The sequence below is a fragment of the Delphinus delphis genome, chromosome 12 (genome assembly GCF_949987515.2).
Source record: "Delphinus delphis chromosome 12, mDelDel1.2, whole genome shotgun sequence".
Taxonomy (NCBI): Eukaryota; Metazoa; Chordata; class Mammalia; order Artiodactyla; family Delphinidae; genus Delphinus; species Delphinus delphis.
In genome coordinates, this window is record NC_082694.2 from 70,347,776 (window position 1) to 70,371,684 (window position 23,909).

Here is a 23,909-nt window from a genome sequence, read left to right on the forward strand (position 1 = left end):
GCCTACAATGTGATGATACAGAATTGGTATAACAAGTGAGTAAATTCTTTAAGAGTGCCAGGAAGACCTATGGAATTAGGAGAGCTATAGACAAGATAAAGAAAGCTAAAGATTTTTACTGAGAGTTGATGGGCTTTGTATGTTTATGAACCCTTTTGCAGACTTCACTTACAGTTTTATTTGTATCCTCAAGCTCCAGAAAGAAACTAAAAATGAAAGAAAACAATAGTGAAAATGTCCAGACTTTCAGTGGAGAAATTTGGCGTGATTAGTTATGAGAAAGGTGGTTATCAGTTAATTTTTAGAAGATGTCTTTAGTAAGTTCTAAACCTAAGTTTCTGATTTTGTTCAGTTCCTGAATTGATAGTAAATTTGCATTTGTGGCTAAAATTTTTACATTACTGAACATTTAAAATCTGTACCAACTTGCCTCATCTTTCTGGTGGGAGGGAAATGTTAATCATAAATTAAATGATAATATAGTGTGTGTGTGTGTGTGTGTGTGTGTGTGCACATGCACACACACACACACACTAGGAAATAAAGAGTCATATCGTTTGGCTGCGCTCAGTCCCAGTTCTTTTTTTTTTTTTTTTTTGCGGTATGCGTGCCTCTCACTGCTGTGGCCACTCCGCGGCATGTGGGATCCTCCCGGACCGGGGCACGAACCCGTGTCCCCTGCATTGGCAGGCGGACTCCCAACCACTGCGCCACCAAGGAAGCCCCCAGTTCATTTATTTTTACATTAAAATGTAAGAATATGTGCTTACGGAAACTTCCACTTTTTTTTTTTATATCACCAGCACTTACCCCCGTGCAGTTACACGGTAGCTATTCTGTAAATGTTCAATGAATGAGAAACCAAGTTCGCTTCTTTTCCACATCATCTTTTTTTAAAAACTTTATTGAGGTGTAAAGTACATACCATAAATTTCACCCATCTTAACTGTACAGTTCAGTGATTTTTAGTAAATTTACTGAGTTGTGCAACTAACACTGTAATCCATCCCCAGTAAGATTTTTCATACGTGTATACAGTTAATACTAGTTCCCACTGCCAGCCTCTAATCTACTTTCTGTGTCTGTAGATTGCCCATTTCTGGACATCTCATATAAATGGAATCATATAATATGTGGTCTTTTGAGGTTAATCCATGTTGTAGCACTTACTAGCACTTCATGCTTTTTCATTGGTCCATATTGTTTTTATAGACTTCTTATATATATTACATATTTTTAACTTTTTATTTATTCATTTGGGTTATTAATTTTAGACTTAAAAGTTGCAAAAGCAGTACAAAGAATTTTATATAACTTTACCTAGATTCCACAAATGTTAACATTTTATATACTTTATCTATCTATCTATCTAGTTTGTGTTACTGAAATGTCTGAGAATTGTAGACATGCTGCCCCATTCACATTTAAACACTTGAGTATACTTTCTAAAGGCAAGTATATTCTTTTACATAACCACAGTGTAACTATCAAAATCTGGATATTAATATAATATTACTTTCTCATCAACAGGCTTTATTTAAGTTTGATAATTCTTCCACTGATGTCCCAATCCAGGATCACACATTGCATTTACATTTAGTTTTCATGTATCTTTACAGTCTCCTTTAATGTGGGAACATTCTTTTAGTCTTTGTCTTTCATGAGCTTGATATTTTTGAAGAGTTCAGACCAGCTATTTTGTAGACTGTCCTTCAGTTTGGATATATCTGATGTTTACTCATGATTAGATTCAGGTTGTACGTTTTTGGCAGGAATGTCACAGAAATGATATGTCATTTTCACTACATCATATCAAAAAGTGTGTGGTTTCAGTTTATCCCATTATTGGTGTTGATTACGCCAGTCCCTTATTTTATGTGATGTCTGCCAAGGTTCTCCACTATAAAGATATGATTTTTCCCCCTTTGTAATTAACATCTTGTGTGTGGAGGGAGATACTTCGAGACTGTGTAAATATCTTGTTTCTCATTGTATCTTTGCCCACTGGTTTTAGCATCTCATTGTTAGTTATCTGTTGCTGCTTAACAACATTATCATAGATTTAGGAGCTTAAAACAACACACATTTATTATCTCAGTTTCTGTGTGTCGGCAGTCTGGGCGCATGGTTTTACTGGGTTCTCTGCAAGGCTGCAGCCAAGGTGTTGGTTCTTATCTGAAGGCTTAATTGGAGAAGGAACCACTTCTAAGCTAGGTGGTTGTTGGCAGGTTTCAGATCCTTGGGGTTTATCAAAATGGGGTGATTCAGTTCCTAGCTGGCTGTTGGCTAGAGGCTGCCATGGGTTCTTTGCCACTTGGGCCTCCCCAACCTGTATACTTCCTTAAAGCCAGCAAGGGAGAGTCAGAGTCACTTTGCAAGGATACTGCAGTCTTTCTCGTAACGTAGTCACTGTTCTGCCTGCTCTGCTGTATTCTGTATTGGTTAGAAGCAAGTCACAGGTTTCACCTACATCAAGGGGAGGGGATTACACAGGGTATACATATACATTACACAGGGTATATATAAGTGATGATAATTGGGGTCATTTTAGAGTATGTCCACCACAACTTCCACTGATAATACTTGCCTGCAGTGTGGTGGCCACATATGGTGATTTTCTAATTCCATCGTTTCTTCTTTGTTAGTTGGAATTACATGCAAAGAATTCTCCCCCATTCATTGATTTGTTCATTTATTTATATTAGTATGAACTCATAGATTCTTCTCTTATTCTGTGGGTTATTATTTTCTACTATATTCATTTATTTTATTGCTTAAGTAGAAAGTAACAGTTTAATCCCTACACAAACAGCATTAAGAGAAGTCTTTAGCATGGGTGCCTAAACAGATTTGTAGTATAATGAATCATTTATCAAACATACTTTAGATTAAAGGTAAATTTTAACATGTAAGCTGTTCTGTCATAGGTTTGCAAAGCCTTTGTAATTCTATTTGAAAATATACTTCGATGTAACAAACTTTTCGCGTTATTATCAAAATGTCATGATTGCATTTATATTGATATTCTTCAAGGGAATAGCTGATTTTCCCCCTAACAATCATTACCCTATAATTGAAATAATTACAAGTTTTGGTGATACAATCTAAACATACTCATTCTAAAACCACTGAGTCCTCCCAGCCCCTTCATCTTTGGCTTGTCTCTTGATCTTTAAATGTTATATATAGGTATCCCTATTCTTTGCATTTGTGGGCATCTGTGACTGACTCTCTTTTTGAGTGTGTCTCTTCTTGTACAAAATACTTGGTCAACAAATACCTTGCTATTCATTGTGTCTTTTCTCTTTGGAAGTCTTGCACTTCAGTCTATATATAGTCTCCCTGCCCCCTTACCTGCTGTTCTAATTTTTGTTTTGTTTTAAATAGCATGCCCTGTGAAAAGGAAGTGATTTTGAAAAAGAGCCTTACTCTGTTTCAGAAGTTATATTGTTTTAGTAATTTATTCATATATTTTGGACTGTTTAATATTTTTGTAAAAATGATTCCTGATGACCAAAAAAAGGTCAATCAGTAATGAAAAAAATGTACACTAGAAAAGTATCCTGAAATTCACTAGCCAGGACTAACCACTGTTTATTGCATTTAATTGAAGAAACTAAGAAAATTGCTAATTTTTTCATTGAAGATTATAAATATACTTCATTTAGGATATTAATTCCTAAATAATCTCTGAAGTTGAGGGAAAAGAAAATAGAAAAATTCTGAAGGTGTGTTGTCATTTTTAAAATGAAAGTTGAAAAAAATAGAAAGCATTTGCATTTCTCTTATATCACTATAATTGCAGCTGTTTACTTTTTTTTCTCTAAACATTTCTCCATTCCTGAATTTTTTTATTTCTTTGTTGGCTAGATTTAAGTTTATGGGTGGTCTTTTCCCTGAGTTTTCATGGGCTTAATATCTTTCTGTTGCTTCTTTGTTTGAATGACATCTTGGCTGGATATAAATTTTTTACTGTCCGGTATTGAGTATTGCTAAGAAGGCAGATGTTCCTTGCATTATACAGGGCTTATCAGTCAGTTTTTGCTGCGTAAGTCTTAATTTCAGTGGTTTATAACAACGAATAGTTCCTTTTCTTCTTCACGTCTTTAGAGGAGCTGGGGCTCAGTTATTGTTGCCTAGGCTTGGCTCTAGGCTGTGGGTTCTCTGTTCTCCTAGAATCAGTGGCCTGCTCTTGTGGCAGTCAGGAGTAAGTCAGACTATGCAACCACATGTTAGCTGCTGTTTCTGTCATTTCTGTTATCATTTCATTGATCAAGTCTTACGGCCAAGCCCAACATCAGTGGGGCAGGGAAATAAATATATTTTCTTTACTGTAAGGTGGCATGATACAGGGAGTGAATGATGAATTAAAAACAGTAATTCATTCTGCCACTTTTGCTTTTCATGCCTAGGTCTCAGCTTGATTCTTTCTTAGTCCTTGAAGTTTAAGATTTAGAAAAAAGTTAAGATAAATATTTCTGAGTATCTTGGGTGCTTGAGTTCGTCTGTACAGGTTTAGTAGCACTTTGCCTCTTCTTATTCAGTATACACTGTGTATTCATAAACATATTTTCTCATTGGTAGGAGAGAGTTGTCACCTTTGAATATCCTACACTTTTCTTCTGCATCCTTTTCATATCTCTGTCAATATGAATGCTTTCGACCTAGATGCTTTGTCAGTTAAGGTATTTTCAGTTGTAAATAACAGGAAATGCAATGTAAACTGGCTTAAACATCAAAGGAAATTAATTGTGTGATGTAAGTGAAGAAAACCTGGCAGAACTTGATCCAGGTGCTCTGGCAGTTTGATCAGTTTCTCAGCTCTGCTTCCTTCATTTTTGTTCCATTTTCATCAGGCTCATCCATCATAGTTGCAGAATTGTTTGTAGGTCCTGGAGCCTATATGCTTTCGGGTTTGAGTATAGAAGAGAAGAGAGAATCTGCTTCCCAGAGCTTCAGTGAAATCACATGCTGTTGAATCTGGCTGGCCCACAATGGAGTCACATGTTAAATTAAAACTTTTTCCTTACAATATATGTAGTTATAAATGATATGTATTTAGGAAAAGTATTGGATTCTATATAACATTGGCATGGCTTCCTTAAACAGGGTACATTGAGGCTGAAATCTGAAGAGTGAATTAATTGGAGCTTGCTAGGAGAAAAGGTGAGGGTTATCATTACAAGCAGAAGCATTAATTAGTACAAAGGCCAAGAAGTCAGGAGAATTGTAAGTTACAAAATGGAAAGAAGGCTAGAGTAGGCCAGAGTGGAGAGGGGGAAGGCGGGTCAGGTCACTTTGATAATTCTGGACTTCATTCTAAGAACATTGTTATATCATGGATGAATTTTAAGCTGGGCAGAGGTGGCACGATCATACTTGTTTTTATTTACTTATTATTTTTTCTTTTGGGTGGGTTGGTTGCTGTGCGCGGGCTTTCTCTAGTTGCGGCGAGCGGGGGCTACTCTTCATTGCCGTGCGCGGGCTTCTCATTGCAGTGGCTTCTCTTGTTGTGGAGCACAGGCTCTAGGTGCGCGGGCTCAGTAGTTGCAGTACGCGGGCCCTAGAGTGCGTGGGCTCAGTAGTTGTGGCATGTGCGCTCTAGGGCGCATGGGCTTCAGTAGTTATGGCACGTGGGCCCTAGAGTGCGCAGGCCTCACTAGCTGTGGCTCACGGCCTTAATTGCTCCGCGGCATGTGGAATCTTCCCAGACCAGGGATCGAACCTGTGTCCCCTGCATTGGCAGGCAGATTCTTAACCACTACACCACCAGGGAAGTGTCCCATGCTTGTTTTTAAAAGGTCACTCTGGCTTCAGAGTGGAGAATTGATGGGGGTGAGAGAAGTTACTGTCACTTGAGATAGGTAGGGAACACTGGAACATTATGAAACTGGAATGGGGGAGCAAGTTGTTAAGGTAACTACCACAGTTACTGAATCACTTCTCTGTGGCATACACTTTATATATGAATTGAGATTCTGCACAAATTACAGATTAGATGGTATTTCCTCAGTTTCACAGATGAGAAAATTAAGGGTGTTTACAGTGACTTGCCCATGGCCACACTCAGATATAAATTCACATTGGTATGAATACATAAATCTGGCTCTCTTGGCCACACAGTGATGTCTCTTTTCATGAGTTACTATGTTGTTTCCTCTGAGCAGTGTGATTATAGGCCTCAGGTCTTTTCAGCCCTGCTGGCTACTGCTAAGGAACCACTTTTACTGCAGAGAGAATTAAATAAGGCTGTTGACAGCATGACTGAAGTTACTTTTGTTCTTGGGCCTTGTGTATGTTTCCTTCATGGGGTAGATCAGCATAAAATTACAGCACTGCATTTGTTCCTTTCCTTGAGAGCTGGCCCCAACCCCTGCCCCAACGCCAGTCTCCTGAGCATGGACAAAAAAATTAAAAGCTAAATTATCTCATGATAGTTATGTAATATTTTGAGGTGTTCTTGTTTCAGCTGCTACAGGTGTCAGGACTTAAGCCCATATTATATTTACTTGACTTTACGTCAGTATGATCTCCTTAGTACCAGTGTTTTATCACTCATGAAGGTGATGCCTATTCCTTCAAGTTATTCAGTTATTTTTATTTCATTATATCATTCTGGAGTTACTTCCCTTGAAGGTATATTCCTGCCATCATGGGCAGTGTAGCCTATTTTACTTCTCTGCCATTGCTTCATTATTAATAAAAATAAACTCTGCAAGTATTCTCTGGTTTTTTATGTTTTCTTGAAATCAAATCTATATTATTGTTTTGAACAGTATAGTGTTCTGTGTGTATTGTGGGTTTTTCGAAACTTTATTTCCTTCAAAGGAAAATTACATTGGATTTGCAAGGAAAATATGATCGTGTCTGTATCTCTGTTACCACATCTTTTCACCAGATGTACATGTGTGCCATTTGCTTTCATTTTTATGGGTTTTACTGTAAGGAGTTTTTTTTTGTTTTGGTTTGATTGAGTTGGGATTTTTTTGTTTGTTTTTTTTGGCTTTTTGTTTGTTTGGTTTTGTTTTTGGTTCTAGGTACTAAGCCCTAGAAGAGATTGTTTCTTTCTCTCTGACCTAAAGTACTTTATATATACACAAGCCTGTGTTCTCGATTCTATAATTCCAAAATCCAAAATGCTTGAAAAAGTTTTTTAGTCTTTTGGTAACAAACCTCATTTGTCAACAACACCTTCTCTTGAAACTGACATAAAACTATATGTAGTCTTTGTTTCTCCCACTTAGTGTGAATATTGATGTGTTTCACTGTGTTTGGTTATGGGATTGCTGCCACTAATCTCTGGTGATATTACATAGTATATGGCATATCATGTTGCCTTTCTAAAATCCAAACAGATTTTTATGTCTGAAACATTTGGCCGTAAGTGTTTGGGGTCAGGGATTGTGGACTTCGGTCTGTATTGGTAGCACTGGTTACAGGTGCTTGTGGCAGTTTATTCCCTTGTCTGTCTTTCCCATTAGACTTTGAACTAAGAAAGCTTTCCTCCTTGGCCCCACAGACCCTAGTTTATTGTGTACTTAGTAAACAGTACTAAACAGAGTTGGTACTTAATATTGAAATTGAATACCAAAAATTGGGGCAAAGCTTTACCCAGATAGGTTATTGAACTACAGATTATAGCATGTTTTCTTTTCACTTGATTATATGTTCTTTTTAAACAGTCTCTTTCCTGTTCTGCTTCTCTTTTCTTTCTTCTTACTGGAATCTTGGCTTCACCATTGACTAATCACTGTGTGATCTTGAACAGCTTACTTAACACCTCAATACATTCATTTGTTCATTTGTAAAAATGGTGTCATAATTTTGCTTACTTCAAAGGATTGTTGTGAGGGCTAACCAGAATGCTTCCTGGAATTTAGCAATCCTTTTGCTGTTAATGTTGCTGTTATTGATTCATATCCTGTTGGTTACCTTACTAACATATGGTGAACCATCCTCTTACTGACTTTGAGGTCATTTTTAGTGTTTTGACGCTTTTAACAATGCTGGAGTTAATCCTTGCATAGATGTCCATAAGTCTTTGTGGCCTTATTTTTGTAGGATAGATTGAAGTGGGAATGTTGCATCAGTGGCCCCTAATATTTTTAATTTTAGTGGATATTTGCGTGTTACTTTCTTAAGGCAGAATTGAGAAATGGGGGGGTGGGGTAGCAGTTTTCAGTCCCACCAACAGTCTATATAAGAGTGCTCATTTCCCCATAACCTTACCTGCAATGGATTTTATCAATTCATTTTTAAAAAGTAATTATAAACTCATGGGAAATTATAAAAATAGTCCCATGGCTACCTCACCCTGCTTCCTCCAGTGGTAATGTCTTATATAACTACAGTACAATATCAAAACCAGGAAACTGACCTTAGTACAGTACTGCTAACAAAGACCTGAATATATTTGATTTTTACAAGTCTGACCAGTGGTGTCTCGGTTTCATTTGTTTTCCTTTAACCACTGTAAAGTTTGGGCAGCTTTTCATGTATTCTGTTGGCCATTTATATTGCATTTTCATATCCTTTATCCATTTTTTTCTAATTGGTTGTTTGTATTTTCCTAGAAAGCTCTTTTAGGTATGCTTGGTATAGTTTTGTTGATGATTTTTTTTCCTGTACAGAAATTTTTATTTTTATTTAGTTATTAAGGTTTTCTTTTGTGGTTTGGGTTTTTTTCTCTTTTATGTAGAAAGGTTGCTCTATACTGTAGGTTATACTGTTTTCCTTCTACTTTTTATATTTTGGCCTTGAATCCATTTGGAATATGTTTTTATATAAGCTGTGAGAATTAAATAATTATTTAATTAATTATTAAATAAACTATTTTATTTAGGACTCTCTCGGTTGTTTGTGACTTAAAACCTCAACAAAATTCCAAAGGTGGGACTGGCTTAAGGCAAGCCTGGATACAGTGGCATAACTAATATTGCTAAAAAAAAGAATGTTGCTGTTTTCCTCTTTTCTCAGGTCTGCCTTTTTGGGTGTTGAGTTTTCCTCTATAATCCTTACCTAGCCCTTCCTTTCTCTCTCCTTTGTGTTGTTCCACCCAAATTCCAGATACTCCCCTCATGGTCATATGACTGAAAGTCTTACGTATTATTTTCTCATACTGCTTAGGGGAAGAGAAAGATTCTCACCACAGGTGACCGTGTCATAACTCAGTCTTCTTCCTGCTGCACAGAAATAGTACCTTTTACATTTATTGTGATCTGTTTCTATATTTTCTATTTCGTTCCACCAGCAGTCTGTAAGAGTGAACATTTGCCTGTTTATCCTGTCCCAGAAACACATTGCTTCAATAAAACTCTAATTTAATTATTATTATTCAATAATTATTCAATTCAATAATTCATTATTCACTAATATTCTAATAATGTGCTTAGAGTACATTTTAATATCTTCTTAAGCAAGTCTCTCATCATTTATTTCCCAGAAATTTCTTGGCAATTCTTATATGTTTATTTGATACAAACTTGGGAGTTTTGACTAGAATGGCATTATGTGTATTTTTAACATGGAAATATCTAAATTAGAGAAACATAACTGAAAATCAGCCTGGAGATACTCAGTGTTTTTCTTTTTCTTTTTCTTTTTTTTTTTTTTGAGGTACGCGGACCTCTCACTGCCGTGGCCTCTCCCTTCGCGGAGCACAGGCTCCGGACACGCAGGCCCAGCGGCCATGGCCCACGGGTCAAGCCGCTCCATGGCACGTGGGATCCTCCCGGACCGTGGCACGAACCCATGTCCCCTGCATCGGCAGGCGGACTCCCAACCACTGCGCCACCAGGGAAGCCCTTCTTTTTCTTTTTAATTAATTAATTAATTTTTATTTTTACCTCCGTTGGGTCTTTGTTGCTGTGTGTGGGCTCTCTCTAATTGTGGCGAGAGGGGCATACTCTTCGTTGTGGGGCGCAGGCTTCTCATTGTGGTGGCTTTTCTTGTTGCAGAGCACGGGCTTTGGGCAAGCAGGCTTCAGTAGTTGTGGCTTGTGGGCTCTAGAGTGTAGGCTCAGTAGTTGTGGCACACGGGCTTAGTTGCTCCGCGGCATGTGGGATCTTCCCGGACCAGGGCTCAAACCCGTGTCCCCTGCATTGGTAGGCAGATTCTTAACCACTGCGCCACCAGGGAAGTCCCTCTTTTTCTTTTTTTTTTAATATTTTATTTATTTACTTGTTTGATTGGCCTGGGTCTTAGTTGCGTCAGGCAAGCTCCTTAGTTGCGGCTCATGGGCTCCTTAGTTGTGGCATGCAAACTCTTAGTTACGGCATGCATGTGGGATCTAGTTCCCTGACCAGAGATCGAACCCAGGCCCCCTGCATTGGGAGCACGGAGTCTTAACCACTGTGCCACCAGGGAAGTCTCCTCATCATTTTCTTTAACAAAAGGTTTTCCTTTATTTTCTTTGTTGTCCTCCATCTTTTCAGTTTATTTTATTTTATTTATTTACTTATTTATTTATTTATGGCTGCGTTGGGTCTTCGCTGCTATTAGCGGGCTTTTTCTAGCTGCAGCGAGTGTGGAGCATGGGCTCTAGGTGCGTGGGCTTCAGTAGTTGTGGTACACAGGCTCAGTAGTTGTGGCTCGCAGGCTCTAGAGCGCAGGCTCAGTAGTTGTGGCGCACGGGCTTAGTTGCTCCGTGGCATGTGGGATCTTCCTGGACCAGGGCTCGAACCAGTGTCCCCTGCATTGGCAGGCGGATTCTTAACCACTGCGCCACCAGGGAAGTCCCCATCTTTTCAGTTTTTGACCCTCAGCACCTTCATAGTACCAAAAGACAGTGGTCCTGCTCTCTCCCACAGAGAACTCTTATCTTTAGATACCCAAGATATCTAGCAGCCTCTTCCAGTAGGCTTCTTTGGGTTATTGAGTAGTACCAGCAGAGAACTGAGATGGGAGATACGGAAATGTGCGAATAAGTTGCCTTATCCCTCAGATATTGTGAGTTGGTTTTTTTTTTTAAATTTAAGGATGCCACACATTTCCATTTATATTACTATAGGAAAATGAAATTGATTACAATTAGAAAGGAAAATGATATATGTATATTTTCAACAGATAATTTATTATATACCTAAAACTCTAGAAAATATGATAAATGTATATTAGAATTAGTAAACTTTTAACCAGGTTTCTACATAGAAGATGAATATTCCAAAGCCTGCTTTATGTCTTTTAAAGTGGTCTTATGATAGGTCTAAAGACCATCGTAATATAGATAACTATGGAATCATTATATTTTACACCTGACACTAATACAATGTTACATGTCAATGATATCTCAATTTAAAAAAAGGGAGCATGGAAATGTGTTCGTTCCATAACTCAGATTCAGTCTGGTGCAGCAGTATGCAGGGAGATTAATATTATTTATTTCTGTGTGTGTTTTCTTTTTCTTCCCTGTTTTACTTCTGGGCATTTAAGGCTTATGCTAAATGAAATAGATTAAAAAATTTTTTTTCAGCTTTATTGAGGTGTATTAACAAATAAAATTGTAAGTGAAATAGAATCTTTAGAGATATATTTGTGATGCTTCTGTGAGAGAAATTTGTCTTGACTGAAATGTTAGATGCTAAATTGGGATTAAGAAAATTATAGAATTATTTTTTCTTTAGATAACTGGGAAGGAATTTTACATCCATTTTCTCCATGGCAGCCTTTCTAGATTTATAGACTTTTTATAGTTTATAAAATGTGTTTATGTCAAATGAGTGTTGATTTGTTAATTTTATCTTAATTCAGTGTTACATAGGATATTCAGAGACAGAAACTAATCATTGTGTTCTCTCTCTCTCTCTTTTTTTTTTTTTTGGCAGTGGAACTTCCCCTCTTGCATGCCTGAATGCAATGCTGCACACAAACTCCCGAGGTGAAGAGGGCATCTTCTATAAGGTTCCAGGTAGAATGGGAGTGTATACTTTGAAGGTAAATATTTTTGTTAGGGAGTCATTTTAAAAGTGAAAACAGGAAGTAACTACGTGTAATGAATAATACTTCCATCATAGAGACAGAATTCTGTTCTTGAAGAGCTTATTTTCAGGAAGAGGTAAAATTTTCAATCCTGTATCCAATACATTTTTTTTTTTAATTACTCTGTAACCATCTGTAGGTAGATTGGAGAAGTAACTTCATTTTTCATTCTTTGCCATAGTTTTTTTTTTTTTCATTCTTTGCCATAGTATTTTTTTGAAAGGATGAAATGAAAATGACTTCCAGTGACTTTTAAAGGGTGTCACATATTTAAATAATAATGAGTATTACTGTGGAGTATACAGCCTTGATGCTTTATATTACTTTCTGATTTAATTCTCCATTACAATGCAGAGTTGTGTTTATTATTCCTTTATTATGATAGAGAAAGCCAAAGTTCAGAAGATTGGATTTTCTTGCTCAGTGTTGGCCAGATAGTATCAGAACCAGAATATGAATCCATATCTGACTGAATTCCCATGTTCTTTTACCATAACAGGCTTGCTAAGTTCTAATTTCTGCACTAAAAAGGGACCTTGACTTATCAGTGTCCTTTCGGTTACAAACAGAAAAACCAACTCAAATGAGCTTGAGTGAAACAGAGAAGTTATTAGTTCACATAACTGAAAATTCTAGGGAAACTCAGCCTGAATTCGGGAGCTCAAATGATTGTCATCAGGGATGGGTCTCTCCGCTTTCTTTTGGCTTCAGTCTCAGGCAGGCCCTCTCCTCATGGTACATGACTTCACTCCCAGCCCCCACTCTGCAATCTGTAAGTCTGGAGAGAAGGAGTCTCAGGAACTGAAGCCGGAGCCCTTTAGTTAGTTCTGATGTGGCTTAATTGGTTTGGCTTGGCCCATGTGCCTATACCAGAATGATTGCCGTTACCAAACATATGGAGTCTTCTGATTGGCCACTCTTAAGTTCATGATCACCCTTGATGTGAAAGTGTGGTTAAGCCCTCTCAAGCCTGATGAATTGAGGCAAGGGTTGTTTCCCAAAGAAAATTTATCAGCAGAAGGAGAATTAATGCTTGGCATGCAATGACCATGTCCATGTGTATGTGGGACTCTGTCCCCTCTTACCTTTTTAGTTTTGGCTGTAGTCATCTCTGTGCTCACTGGTTGTGTGTAGCCCACTAACATTAAAAAGATCTAACTTACCCATAATACCTCCTTTTAAAACACCTTGTTGAACTTCACAGGGTTACAGGGATCTAGTCCCACATAGAGCTTTCTGTGTTTCTTTTAGGTTTTAGTTGTTCTAGACCTTCTGTATTGTTAATAACATTTATTAAATGCCTATTCTATACCTGACACTGTAGAGGCTATAAAGAAGGATAAACTATGGTCCCTGATCTCTTGCAGCTCACATAGTTACTGAAATAATAGCATGCTCACAAAACACACAGTGCTGTAAAGTACTGTGAGAGCATAGAGAAGTAAAGATGAACCTCGAATAAAGGGATCTGGAAGATTTAGTTTGTTTTTCTGTTGTTTTAAAGTTGTAAAATTTGAGTTGAACTTTGGCCGATAAATAATGGAAGGAAGGGCCTTCCATAACAAGGGAATAGCTTAAGCAAAGGCACAGATAAAAGGATTCAGAATGGATTTGAAAGTAAATTGGAGTGGTTAGACCATAATCTGTGTGTGGGCTAGTGTGGTAAGGAGTCAGGATGGGGTAAATGTTAGGTGAAGAACAAACTTTGGAGGCTTTTGAAAACCTGACTGAGCGGTTAAGAAAGAGAAGGAGGGAGGGTAGGTATGTGTTGAGGAAACGGCAGAGGTTTTTTTGGAGAATAGCATGATCAAATCATGTTTAGGAAGATAATTCAAGTAGGATACACTTAAGAGTAAAGCAAGAAAATTTGTCAAAAGGATGGTTATGATTGTTTGGAAGAGATAATTGGCCTAAACTGTGAGAGTGGTGAAAGAGATGGAGGCAAGGAACATTAGAGAAATGAAACGTAAACTATTTGGAGTGGGTAAAAGAAGGGGTGCAGTGATTCTAAGATTTGGGGCATGAGTTGATCCTGGAGGGATCACAAGTTTAAGAAGACAGTTAGGGGGGGCTTCCCTGGTGGCTCAGTGGTTGAGAGTCCACCTGCCAATGCAGGGGACATGGGTTCGTGCCCCGGTCCGGGAGGATCCCACATGCCGCGGAGCGGCTGGGCCCGTGAGCCATGGCCGCTGAGCCTGCGTGTCCAGAGCCTGTGCTCCGCAACGGGAGAGGCCACAACAGTGAGAGGCCCGTGTACCGGGAAAAAAAAAAAAAAGAAGAAGACAGTTATATTTGTATTTAAAGTGCGTGTTGAACTTACAGATCAAGAGGTCTTGTTTGCAACTAACTCTATAAAAGTTTCCTGTATTTTGAAGGAAAGGATATGTATTTTAAGAAAGTGTATAACATGTGAAATGGCACTAGAGTATAAACGTAAGTGGAAAAAAACAGTTCCTTATTAGATCAGAGGTTACTATCTTGACTGTAATGTTGTGAGTACTAGTTATAGGTAGGAGGGTCATGTGTCAGAATTACTTTTTATCTGATTATAAAAACAAATTATGTGGGCAAACAAAAAATATATTGAGAAGAAAAAAGAATCATCCATAGTTTTATAACTCAGAAATAACATTCACTAATGTGTTTATTTATATGTATATATTTCACATACTACATAAATACATAGTAGCTAATATTTATTGAGCTCTTATCATATGCCAGGCCTTGTTCTAAGCATCTTATATTTATTAACTCATTTAATTTCAGAATGATCTTTTAAGGTAGGTACTGTCACCCCATCTTATAGACAGGGAAACTGAGGCATGAGAGTTTAAGACTTTGACCAAGGCTGCATAATTAGGAGAAGATAAAGCCAGAATTCAAACCCCCAAAGTCTTAATTTCCTAGTTCTTGATCTTACAACTACCTTGTTATATCTCTCACATACTGTGGCTGACACAGGTGTCCTTTCTGATTAGCATTCTCACTGTCCAGTGCAGAAACCAAAGATTCGTGTGATTTTTTTTTTTTTTTAAACCATTCCTTTTGTGTTTGACTCTTGCTACTTACCAATTTTTGGAACCAGTTAGATTCAAATAATGCACTATCACTTGCTATCCAGACTTTTTATAATACGTAATGGTACTTACATACACACAAATATATATATATATATATATATATTACATGGATGATGGGTGTACATACATTTTTAAAAATTGTTATTATATAGATTTTATCCTGAACATTTCATCATTTACCTGGATTTAAATATACCAAGTTTTTTGTCCAATTTAAGCCTCTGTGTTGTGCCTGCATAAGATTGTCATGTATATTTTTTATCTTTGAGTATGGATGGAAGCATTAACTAATTTGACCCAAAGAAGAGAGATGACAGGAATTCAGAAATTATTGCTGGTTCTGCTACTGAATTTTATGATACTAAAAATTAATCAGCACAATTAAAAGTCACAACAATGCATATCAGAAATTTAATTCCTATTTGCTGAAATGGTAATGATTAATCCTAATTGGATGCCTACATTTTCAGAAAGATGTGCCGGATGGGGTGAAAGAGCTATCAGAAGGTTCAGAAGAAAGCAGTGATGGTCAGTCAGATTCCCAGAGTTCTGAGAACAGCAGCAGCAGCAGTGATGGTGGCAGCAACAAGGAGGGAAAAAAGAGCAGGTGGAAAAGGAAAGGTAAATCCACCTGATCCCTCCATAAAGTACTGAATGCTGTAGGACAAATGCCCTTGTTAATAGTTCCTCTTTTTCTAGACCCCACGTCAGTTAGTCTCTTTCCCTTACCAGTTAGATCAGTACTGTCCCGTGGAATTTCCTGCAGTGATGGAAGTGTTCTGCATCTACGCTGTCCAACTCAACAAAGTAGCCACTAGCTACATGTGTCTTTTGAGCACTTGAAATATAGCTAGTGTGACAGAGGAACTGAATTTGTAATTTTATTTTAACTAAAATTTAAATAGCTACATGTGGCCAGTGGCCATCACATTGGATAACATGGCTCTGGGTTTTACCGGTGTTTATTTTTAGCTCTTGGCTGCCCGTAGCCTTTTTTAGGATGCTCTTATTTTATTTGCCTCTCTAATGCTTTCTTTTAAAATTTGAGGACTTAATTGCTCTAAGAACTCTCTCCTTACTAGGAAAGCAATGCTTTTCATTTCTACTGGCAAAGACTAAATTTAGTCTGCTGGTCTTTGCTCTCATCTCCTGCTTGGTTTCTGCTTCATAGCTTACCCAAAAACTTTCTTTAGGGAATAATATCTTTGTTGCTGCAGCTTCCCTGGGATGAATTTTCCACTTAAGGATACATTTTATTACCTCTTCTTCTAATTATTTGTAACTCCTTGTCAAGAGTCTTTTTGAAGAGGGCAAATCGTTTTTATCCCAATATTGATAAATTTAGCCATACATGGTGGGGCAGATTTTAAGCCAGCTCATGCTGGTTCCTTTATAAGGACTGATATAGTGATATTCCAGAGCAAAATAGACATCCAGGAGTTTCCCTAGCTTGGATGACCTCTTACGTTTGAGTCATAGGTGAGTTGCCTTTGGGTCTAGAAGTTAGAGTGATGCTTGTTGGAATACTTGACTCATTAATTTTAAGTACCTGTAGAACTATTGATTTTGAACTATAACAGAAAAATCATCTTCTTTATTATCATTTCTGTGTTAATGTGTGTGCTACTCCTGGAGAAGATTTAGGTAATTGGTGACATTATCTGTGCTCTCTCATACAGCTACTACACTTGCAAGTTGGGCAAATTTTGAAACCAGAGGATCCTAGCTTTAAGATCACAACCACTTAGAGAGCAGCTCAGACATCATGTGTTAGGAACAAATGGAATAAAGGCAAGGCAAGGTTGGGACCTGTGACATATTCTTGATATGTGTTTTTTAAAGTAATTCCTGTCAGTAGTGAAAGGAAATGTGTCCAGGACTTTACGTTTCTCAGAGTGTACTAAAGACCTCTGTTTTTGGAAGGATGGAGCCAAAAGTATTAAGGGCTCTGTCTCTCCTCGGCTTCTCCCCAGTTTAAATTTTTCTTTTTAAGTTTGGGAATTGTTGATCTAGGATTAGGAACCAAGCCAAGTCATCAGGCAAGAGAGACAGCTAGATTCATAATTTCTGGATGTGGCTGGAAACAGGGAAGTCGATACTAAAGGAGGTCTGACTAGTAAACTGGGAACAAAACCTTGGTTGTGGAAGTCTTTGCTTTTCAGTAGCTCATATGCTGCAGTGGCTGTTTGTTTTTGTTTTTTTAACATCTTTATTGGAGTATAATTGCTTTACAATGGTGTGTCAGTTTCTGCTTTATAACTGCAGTGGCTGTTTGAAGTAGTGGTTGTTACGTGGTTGTGAAAGGCTCTCTCTAAATGTATTATGATACGGGAGGATTTAAAATAACAATAGAACCCCATTGTCTGTAGCTTAATGGGTAGATTAAAATAGTATAACCTTGCCCCACCCTTGGCATAATAATAGAAGATATTAACAGCAAGGTAACAGCAAATTCAAAATTGTGGTCCACATAAACTATTTTTGAACTGCCTCTGATTCATTCTTCTAGAAATTGTCACAATATTACTTAGCCTCAGTTTACATTAAGATGAGATGTTCAGTAAAGATCTTTTCTGATTGTAGCCTATTAAACTGAGTATAGAATGGCCTTTATGTGGTGTTTGGAAGGTGGAGATGAGAGGTGCACATGATGGCATATGGACATGCTAACTACTCTAGCAGCTCTCATAGTCTTCAGAAATGGATAAATGCTGAGCTAGCAATAATGAAGAATGATTTAGTCTCTCATAGGATGTGCTTCTCTCATTCATGGGTCATGCATATGACATAGGCATAGAAATGTAGAATTTTAGGTTTATATTATATATTTATGAATGTTTTTGTAGTCCAGTGCAAGTTAAAATGGAAAACTTGTAGTTAGCAGTGATAGTAGCAGCGTGCTGCACAGCAGTTCTAAGTCAGTTGCAGTTAATAAAGGTAAAACAAACTAAATGCGCCTATTCCTTTTTCTTATTTAGGGCTTTTACTCTCAATCTGACATCACTTTATTTCAAATGCATTGTAAGACAGGAAGAACACTGAGATGGTATCAAAACCCACTTCCTTTTATGTACAAAAATAAAGAGCTCTGACAGCAAAACTGATACTTCTAGTTGGAAATCAATAGAAACTCTTGATATAGGTATACCTTTTAGCCAGATAGGGACAGAGAATAGAACTTTGAAATTCAGTCCAATGTTAACACTGGTTTATTGATTTCTGTGTAAGGTGGAAGAACTTAGAAGTTTGTAGTTCTGGTTCCTAATTTTCAGACAGGAAACAATGTTCAGAGACGAGCTTTTTGGAATTCCAATCCAAGGTAAGATGGAATAACGCCAGAAAAATGATTAAAATCAACTTTTCTGTTGCTTTTTTGTAGGACTGTAGCTAAGTGAAGTCTCTGCCTTTCCCCTAAAATATAAATAGTGCAGCATGAAGCAACTGCAAAAGCATTATTTTTATCTTCTGAAAAAAGTTTTGTTAAATTTTGGTCTGCTTTCAAAATGTCAAAAAAAAAATTAAGTGAAATATGCTTTTTCACTTATAAGGTGTTACTAATTCTTTCCAGGAACATGAGCTCATGTTAATTTTACTGCTTCAGGAATTTGATACATAGTGTGTTTGGGGTTACTTAAAATACCGTAGACCTGTCTGCCCTCTAACAGCATTTATATATGTGTTAAGTTACTGAATAGTGATGATTATATAGAGAGAGAAATGTCACCTTTAAAAAGTATACTGGAGAGAAAAACTCCTTTGGGCAAAGTTAACTTACATGGTGAGAGACCTTTGGGAGAGATGCTCTCTTCTCTCCTGGGGTGATTAGTGTCTGAGTTGGAGGTTTTAGCTTTGTCATGTATTAAAGACAGCTACACTACTAGGACTTGGATAGTTAGGGTACCCAGAAGCAAGGGAAGGTGTTCAGGTAAGACCTCTTCATCTTTGGTTAGGGGACTGTTCGAATGTAATCAGGAGCCACAGCCTGCTCAGTTTGGAGTAGACCGTACTTGGTGTGAGGAGAAGGGATTTAGAACTAAAACCGTCTGTTACTTCTGGAAATGAAGTTCCTCTAAAGAAAGACTACTGTGAAAATAAAACTCTCCCTTAAGAGAAGGATTGCTGTTTTTGACCATGCACTCTTTCAACTATTAATCCTTCAACTATATAAAGCTCAATTTCAATTTTGATATTACTGCTCCATTATTTCTGATAGTGTCTCTAATACTTCAGAGGGGCCCATTGAATGTCTTCAGGAGAAACTAAAATGCTAAGTCAGAGATTATTTACTAAAGCTTTTAATTCAAATGCATCTAATATGAATAGTCCATTACCCTTTTGACCTTGTTCAATATGTTAATCATTTGTTGAAATGGAAAATTCCCAGTGCTATAATGTATCTGAAAGATGGTACCTTATGATCTTATACTCAGGGGATGGTACATAAGTATCCAACAGCCTGAAACTACTTCCAGTAAACTGTGTAAAACTGGCTTTAATAAGCCTCAGTTCTAAAATTTGTTTCAAATATTTTTCTGAAAACTCTTAAATTTGAGTTTAAAAAGATCTCTACTAGGTCGCTGTTTGGTTTTTGTGTGTGACATTTTTGGTTTTTTAAATCAAATAATGAGTGCTTTTGATCAGAACTTGTTAATCTTTTGTTATGTCTATATGTTTATATGAAAGCAAGCATTTTTGTTTCTAATCAGATACTAAATAAGTTCTTAAATGAGTGCTTTTGACTCTGTTGCGCCATCCACATTGGAGGACTAGTAGTTCAGGATATAATCTTGAGAACTGTTGTTTAAGCAGTTAGTTTATTTGCAGAACCAAAGAGTTTTAAGCTCTTTGGTTTTCAGGAGTTTTTGGTTCTTTTGGCTCATCTCATTTCCATGTAAATTTTAGAATCAGCTAGTCAGTTTTCACATGCCCCGCTCCCATTAACCTGCTAGGATTTTGATCGGGATTGCATTAAAACTGTATGTCATGGGCTTCCCTGGTGGCGCAGTGGTTGAGAGTTCGTCTGCCGATGCAGCGGACACAGGTTCGTGCCCCGGTCCGGGAAGATCCCACATGCCGCGGAGCAGCTGGGCCCGTGAGCCATGGCCGCTGAGCCTGCGCGTCTGGAGCCTGTGCTCTGCAACGGGAGAGGCCACAACAGTGAGAGGCCCGCGTACCGCCAAAAAATAAATAAATAAATTTTTTTTCCTTGTGATGAGAACTTTCAGGGTGTACTTTCTTAACTTTCATGTATAACATACAGTGGTATTAATTGTATTTATCATGTTGTACATTACATCCCTAGTACTTATTTATCTTCTAACTGGAAGTTTGTACCTTCATCAGTCCCCGCAACCTCCCCACCTCTGGTAATCACAAATCTGATCATTTTTTCTATGAGTTTGTTTTTGAAGTATAGTTGACCTACAACACTGTCAGTTCCTGGTACAAAACATAGTGATTCCATATTTCTGTATTTCAGAATGATAACCATGATAAGTCTAGTTGTCCTCTGTCACCAAAGATATTATACCATTATTGACTATATTCCCCATAGGGTAGGATATATTACATACCTGTGGCTCATTTATTTGGTAACAAAGTTTGTACCTCTTAATCTGCCTCACCTGTTTCTTTCTTCCCCTCACCACCACTCTCCCCTCTGGCAACCACCTGTTTGTTCTCCATATCTGTGGGTCTGTTTCTGGGTTTTTTTGGGGTTTTTTTGTTTTTTTTTTGGCCACAATGCACAGCTTACAGGATCTTAGTTCCCTGACCAGGGATTGAACTTGGGCCACGGCAGTGAAAGTGCCAAGTCCTTACCATTGGACTGCCAAGGAGTTCCCATTCTGTTTCTGTTTAGTTTTGGTTGTTCATTTGTTTTGTTTTTTAGGTTCCACATATAAGTGAAATCATACAGTATTTGTCTTTGTTCTTCTGGCTTCATTTAGTATAATATGCCCTCTGGATCCATCATTGTTGCCACACATGGTGACAAGATTTCATTCTTTTTTATTGCTGAGTAATGTGCCACGTTGTGTGTGTGTGTGTGCATGTGCTGTGTGTTTGTACGTACATGCATACATACATAGCACATCTTCTTTATCCATTCATCTGTTGGTGGGCACTTAGATTGCTTCCATATCTTGGCTGTTATAAATAATGCTGAAGTGAACATAGGGGTGCATATATCTTTCCTGATTATGTTTTTGTTTTGTTTGGATAAATACCCAGGAGTGGAACTGCTGGATCATGTGGTAGTTCTATTTTTAATTTTTTGAGGAATCTTTGTTCTGTTTTTCCATAGTGGCTGCACCAATTTACATTCCCACTAACAGTACATGAGGGTTTCGTTTCTCCACATCCTCGCCAGCACTTGTTATTTGCTGTCTTTTTGATGATAGCTGTTCTGACAAGTGTGAGGTGATATCTCATTATGGTTTTGACTTTCATATCTTTGATGATTAGTCATGTTAAGCATCTTTCCATGTGCCTGTTGGCCAGCTCTGTGTCTCCTTTCAGGGCTTTTAAATAGTAAGTGGAAGCAAGCCTACTTTGGGAAGAGTTACTGCCTTCTCTCAGAGTTGCTGACTGTAAATACAGCATCCAGGGACTTGCATTCTTGGCATACCCAGCAAGTACTTGTAGCAACACTGAGGGATTGCCTCTCCCAACATTGATATTGTATCCAGCAACATTTCTAAATTATTTTCTAATCTAATGGTTTATATATAGGTTTATTCTTAGGATTGTCCACATATGCAAACATGTGATTTATGAGTAGTGGCAGTTTTATTTTTTTGCCATGTTATACTGGCTAGGGCTTCCAGTAAAGGGTGACATAGGAGTGGTAATGTCAATCATCCTTTTCTCTATATTTATAAGGTAAAGTTTTGAATATTATGCCATTTTAAGAATGATGTTGACTACAGTAGGTTATTGTAGACACTCTTTATTAGATGAAGTTAGTTCCTTTCTATTTGTAGTCTAAGAGATTTTATAACAAACAGTTGTTGAATTTTATCAGTTGCTTTTCCTTCATCTACTATTTCAGTAGATATATTTTTTTCCTTTATTCTGTTAATGTGGTAAATTATGTTGGAACTCTCATATATTGCTGGTAGGAGTATAAATCGGTACAACCACTTTGGAAAACTGTTTCTCCGTATATACTATAGTTGAACATGCATCAGAATCACCTGGAGAGCTTATTATGATGCAGATTCCTGGGCCCCACCTTCAGAGTTTCTGGTTCAGTAGATCTGGACTGGGATCTAGTAATTTGCATTCTAACAGATTTTTAGATAGTTATGGTTTTGTTCTTGGTACAACACCTTAGAAACCGCTGGTTAAGACACTGTAGTAATAAGAGCAAAAGACTAGAAATTACCAAAACAAGAGTCCAGCTGAAGAAATTATGGTACATCTGCCAGTGGAATCTTTTGCAGGTGTTAAGAGGAAGATCTCTTACGTTCTCTTCTGTTTTCTTCCCCAGGATATATTATATTGATTATATTTTAAAAATCAAGGGTATGGACAATTTCTAGTACATGGTTTGTTTTGCTTAAAGAAGTGAGTTAACGTATTAAAATACACACACACACACACACACACACACACACACACACACTATGTTTTCACCAAAACAAAAATGCAAATAAAAAACAATGGAAGGATAAAAACTAATATAAATTATTTCCTTTAAGGGAAAGGAGGTAATAAAGTGGTATAGACAGGGGAGGGAGCTAGACTTATGAAAGTAACTTGTTTTATAGTTTTACATAATTAAGCCAATTAAAAATTTAAAATGCACTTTCTAGAAATATCAAACAACTTAAAGCAAACTCAAGTATATGTCAAATTTGAACATAATGACATAGGTAATTACTGTAGGATATGTCTTAGGTGTGGGAGACCAGACTCAGAGAAATCTTAAACTGCCTTCAGTAGTCTTCTTTTCAGTAATTATATTGATATGATTTCTTTGAAATTAAATCTATAATAGAAAACAAGTTAATAGTTACAGTAATGTTATTAGAAACCAGGATTATCTGGGAAGAAAAGCGATAGAAATATAAAATCAGAAAAGTTAAGTGACAATGCTGTAATCATAAATTCCGATTTATCTTTTGCATGAATTTAAAAAATTTTTTCCTTTGAAAAAAATTCTTTTTTTTTTTTTTGTTCCACTCACTGAAAAGTTCTAGAACCAGTGGTAACTGAGTAGCATCAAGTGCAGTGTTTTAATACCATTTTCAATAAAAAGGTATCAGGTCTCCTTGGAGAAGGGGGTGTTCCAAGTCTGGGCAAAAAAATTATGCAAGATTTGCCTAGGACTCTTTCTGTGCCAGATAGCAAGGAAGTGGTTGGATACTGCTGGGGCCATGTCCCAAAGATGGTTTACAACTTGAAGGAACTCCCACTACCCCAAAAGTGCACAGTTTGAGTGCCAAATTTTTAATAATTGCTAATGATGTAAACATTTCAAATATGTAAACATCTATGAGTTGATACTTTAAAAAAATAAAATCAGTTTTAAGTGCTGTATTACTTTTCTGAGGCTGCTGTAACAGATTACCACAAACCAGGAGGCTTAAAACAACAGAAATTTATTTATTTTCTCACAGTTCTAGAGGCCAGAAGTCGGAAGTCAAGGTGTCATCAGGGCTATACTCTATGCAGAGACTCTAAGGGAGAAGTCTGTTCTGTGTATTTTCTAGCTTCTGGTGTTTGCTGACATACTTTCCCTATGGCCACATCCTCTAGTCTCTGCCTCTGTCCACGTGGCCTTCTCCTCTGTGTCTTGTGTCTGCGGTCACTTGTCATTTGATTTAAGGCCCACTGGAATAATCCACG

General features: G+C 37.4%; 1 protein-coding gene across 1 annotated transcript in view; it reads left to right on the top strand.

Moving 5' to 3' along the window:
- The window catches only part of ASXL2 (ASXL transcriptional regulator 2), a 133,105-nt gene that overhangs the window by 68,504 nt on the left and 40,692 nt on the right, over positions 1 to 23,909 (top strand). Inside the window, exons 3-4 of the mRNA XM_060026977.1 lie at positions 11,823 to 11,931; positions 15,527 to 15,677. Of these exons, the coding sequence (XP_059882960.1) occupies positions 11,823 to 11,931; positions 15,527 to 15,677 (260 nt within the window). The remainder of the gene's footprint in view (positions 1 to 11,822; positions 11,932 to 15,526; positions 15,678 to 23,909) is intronic.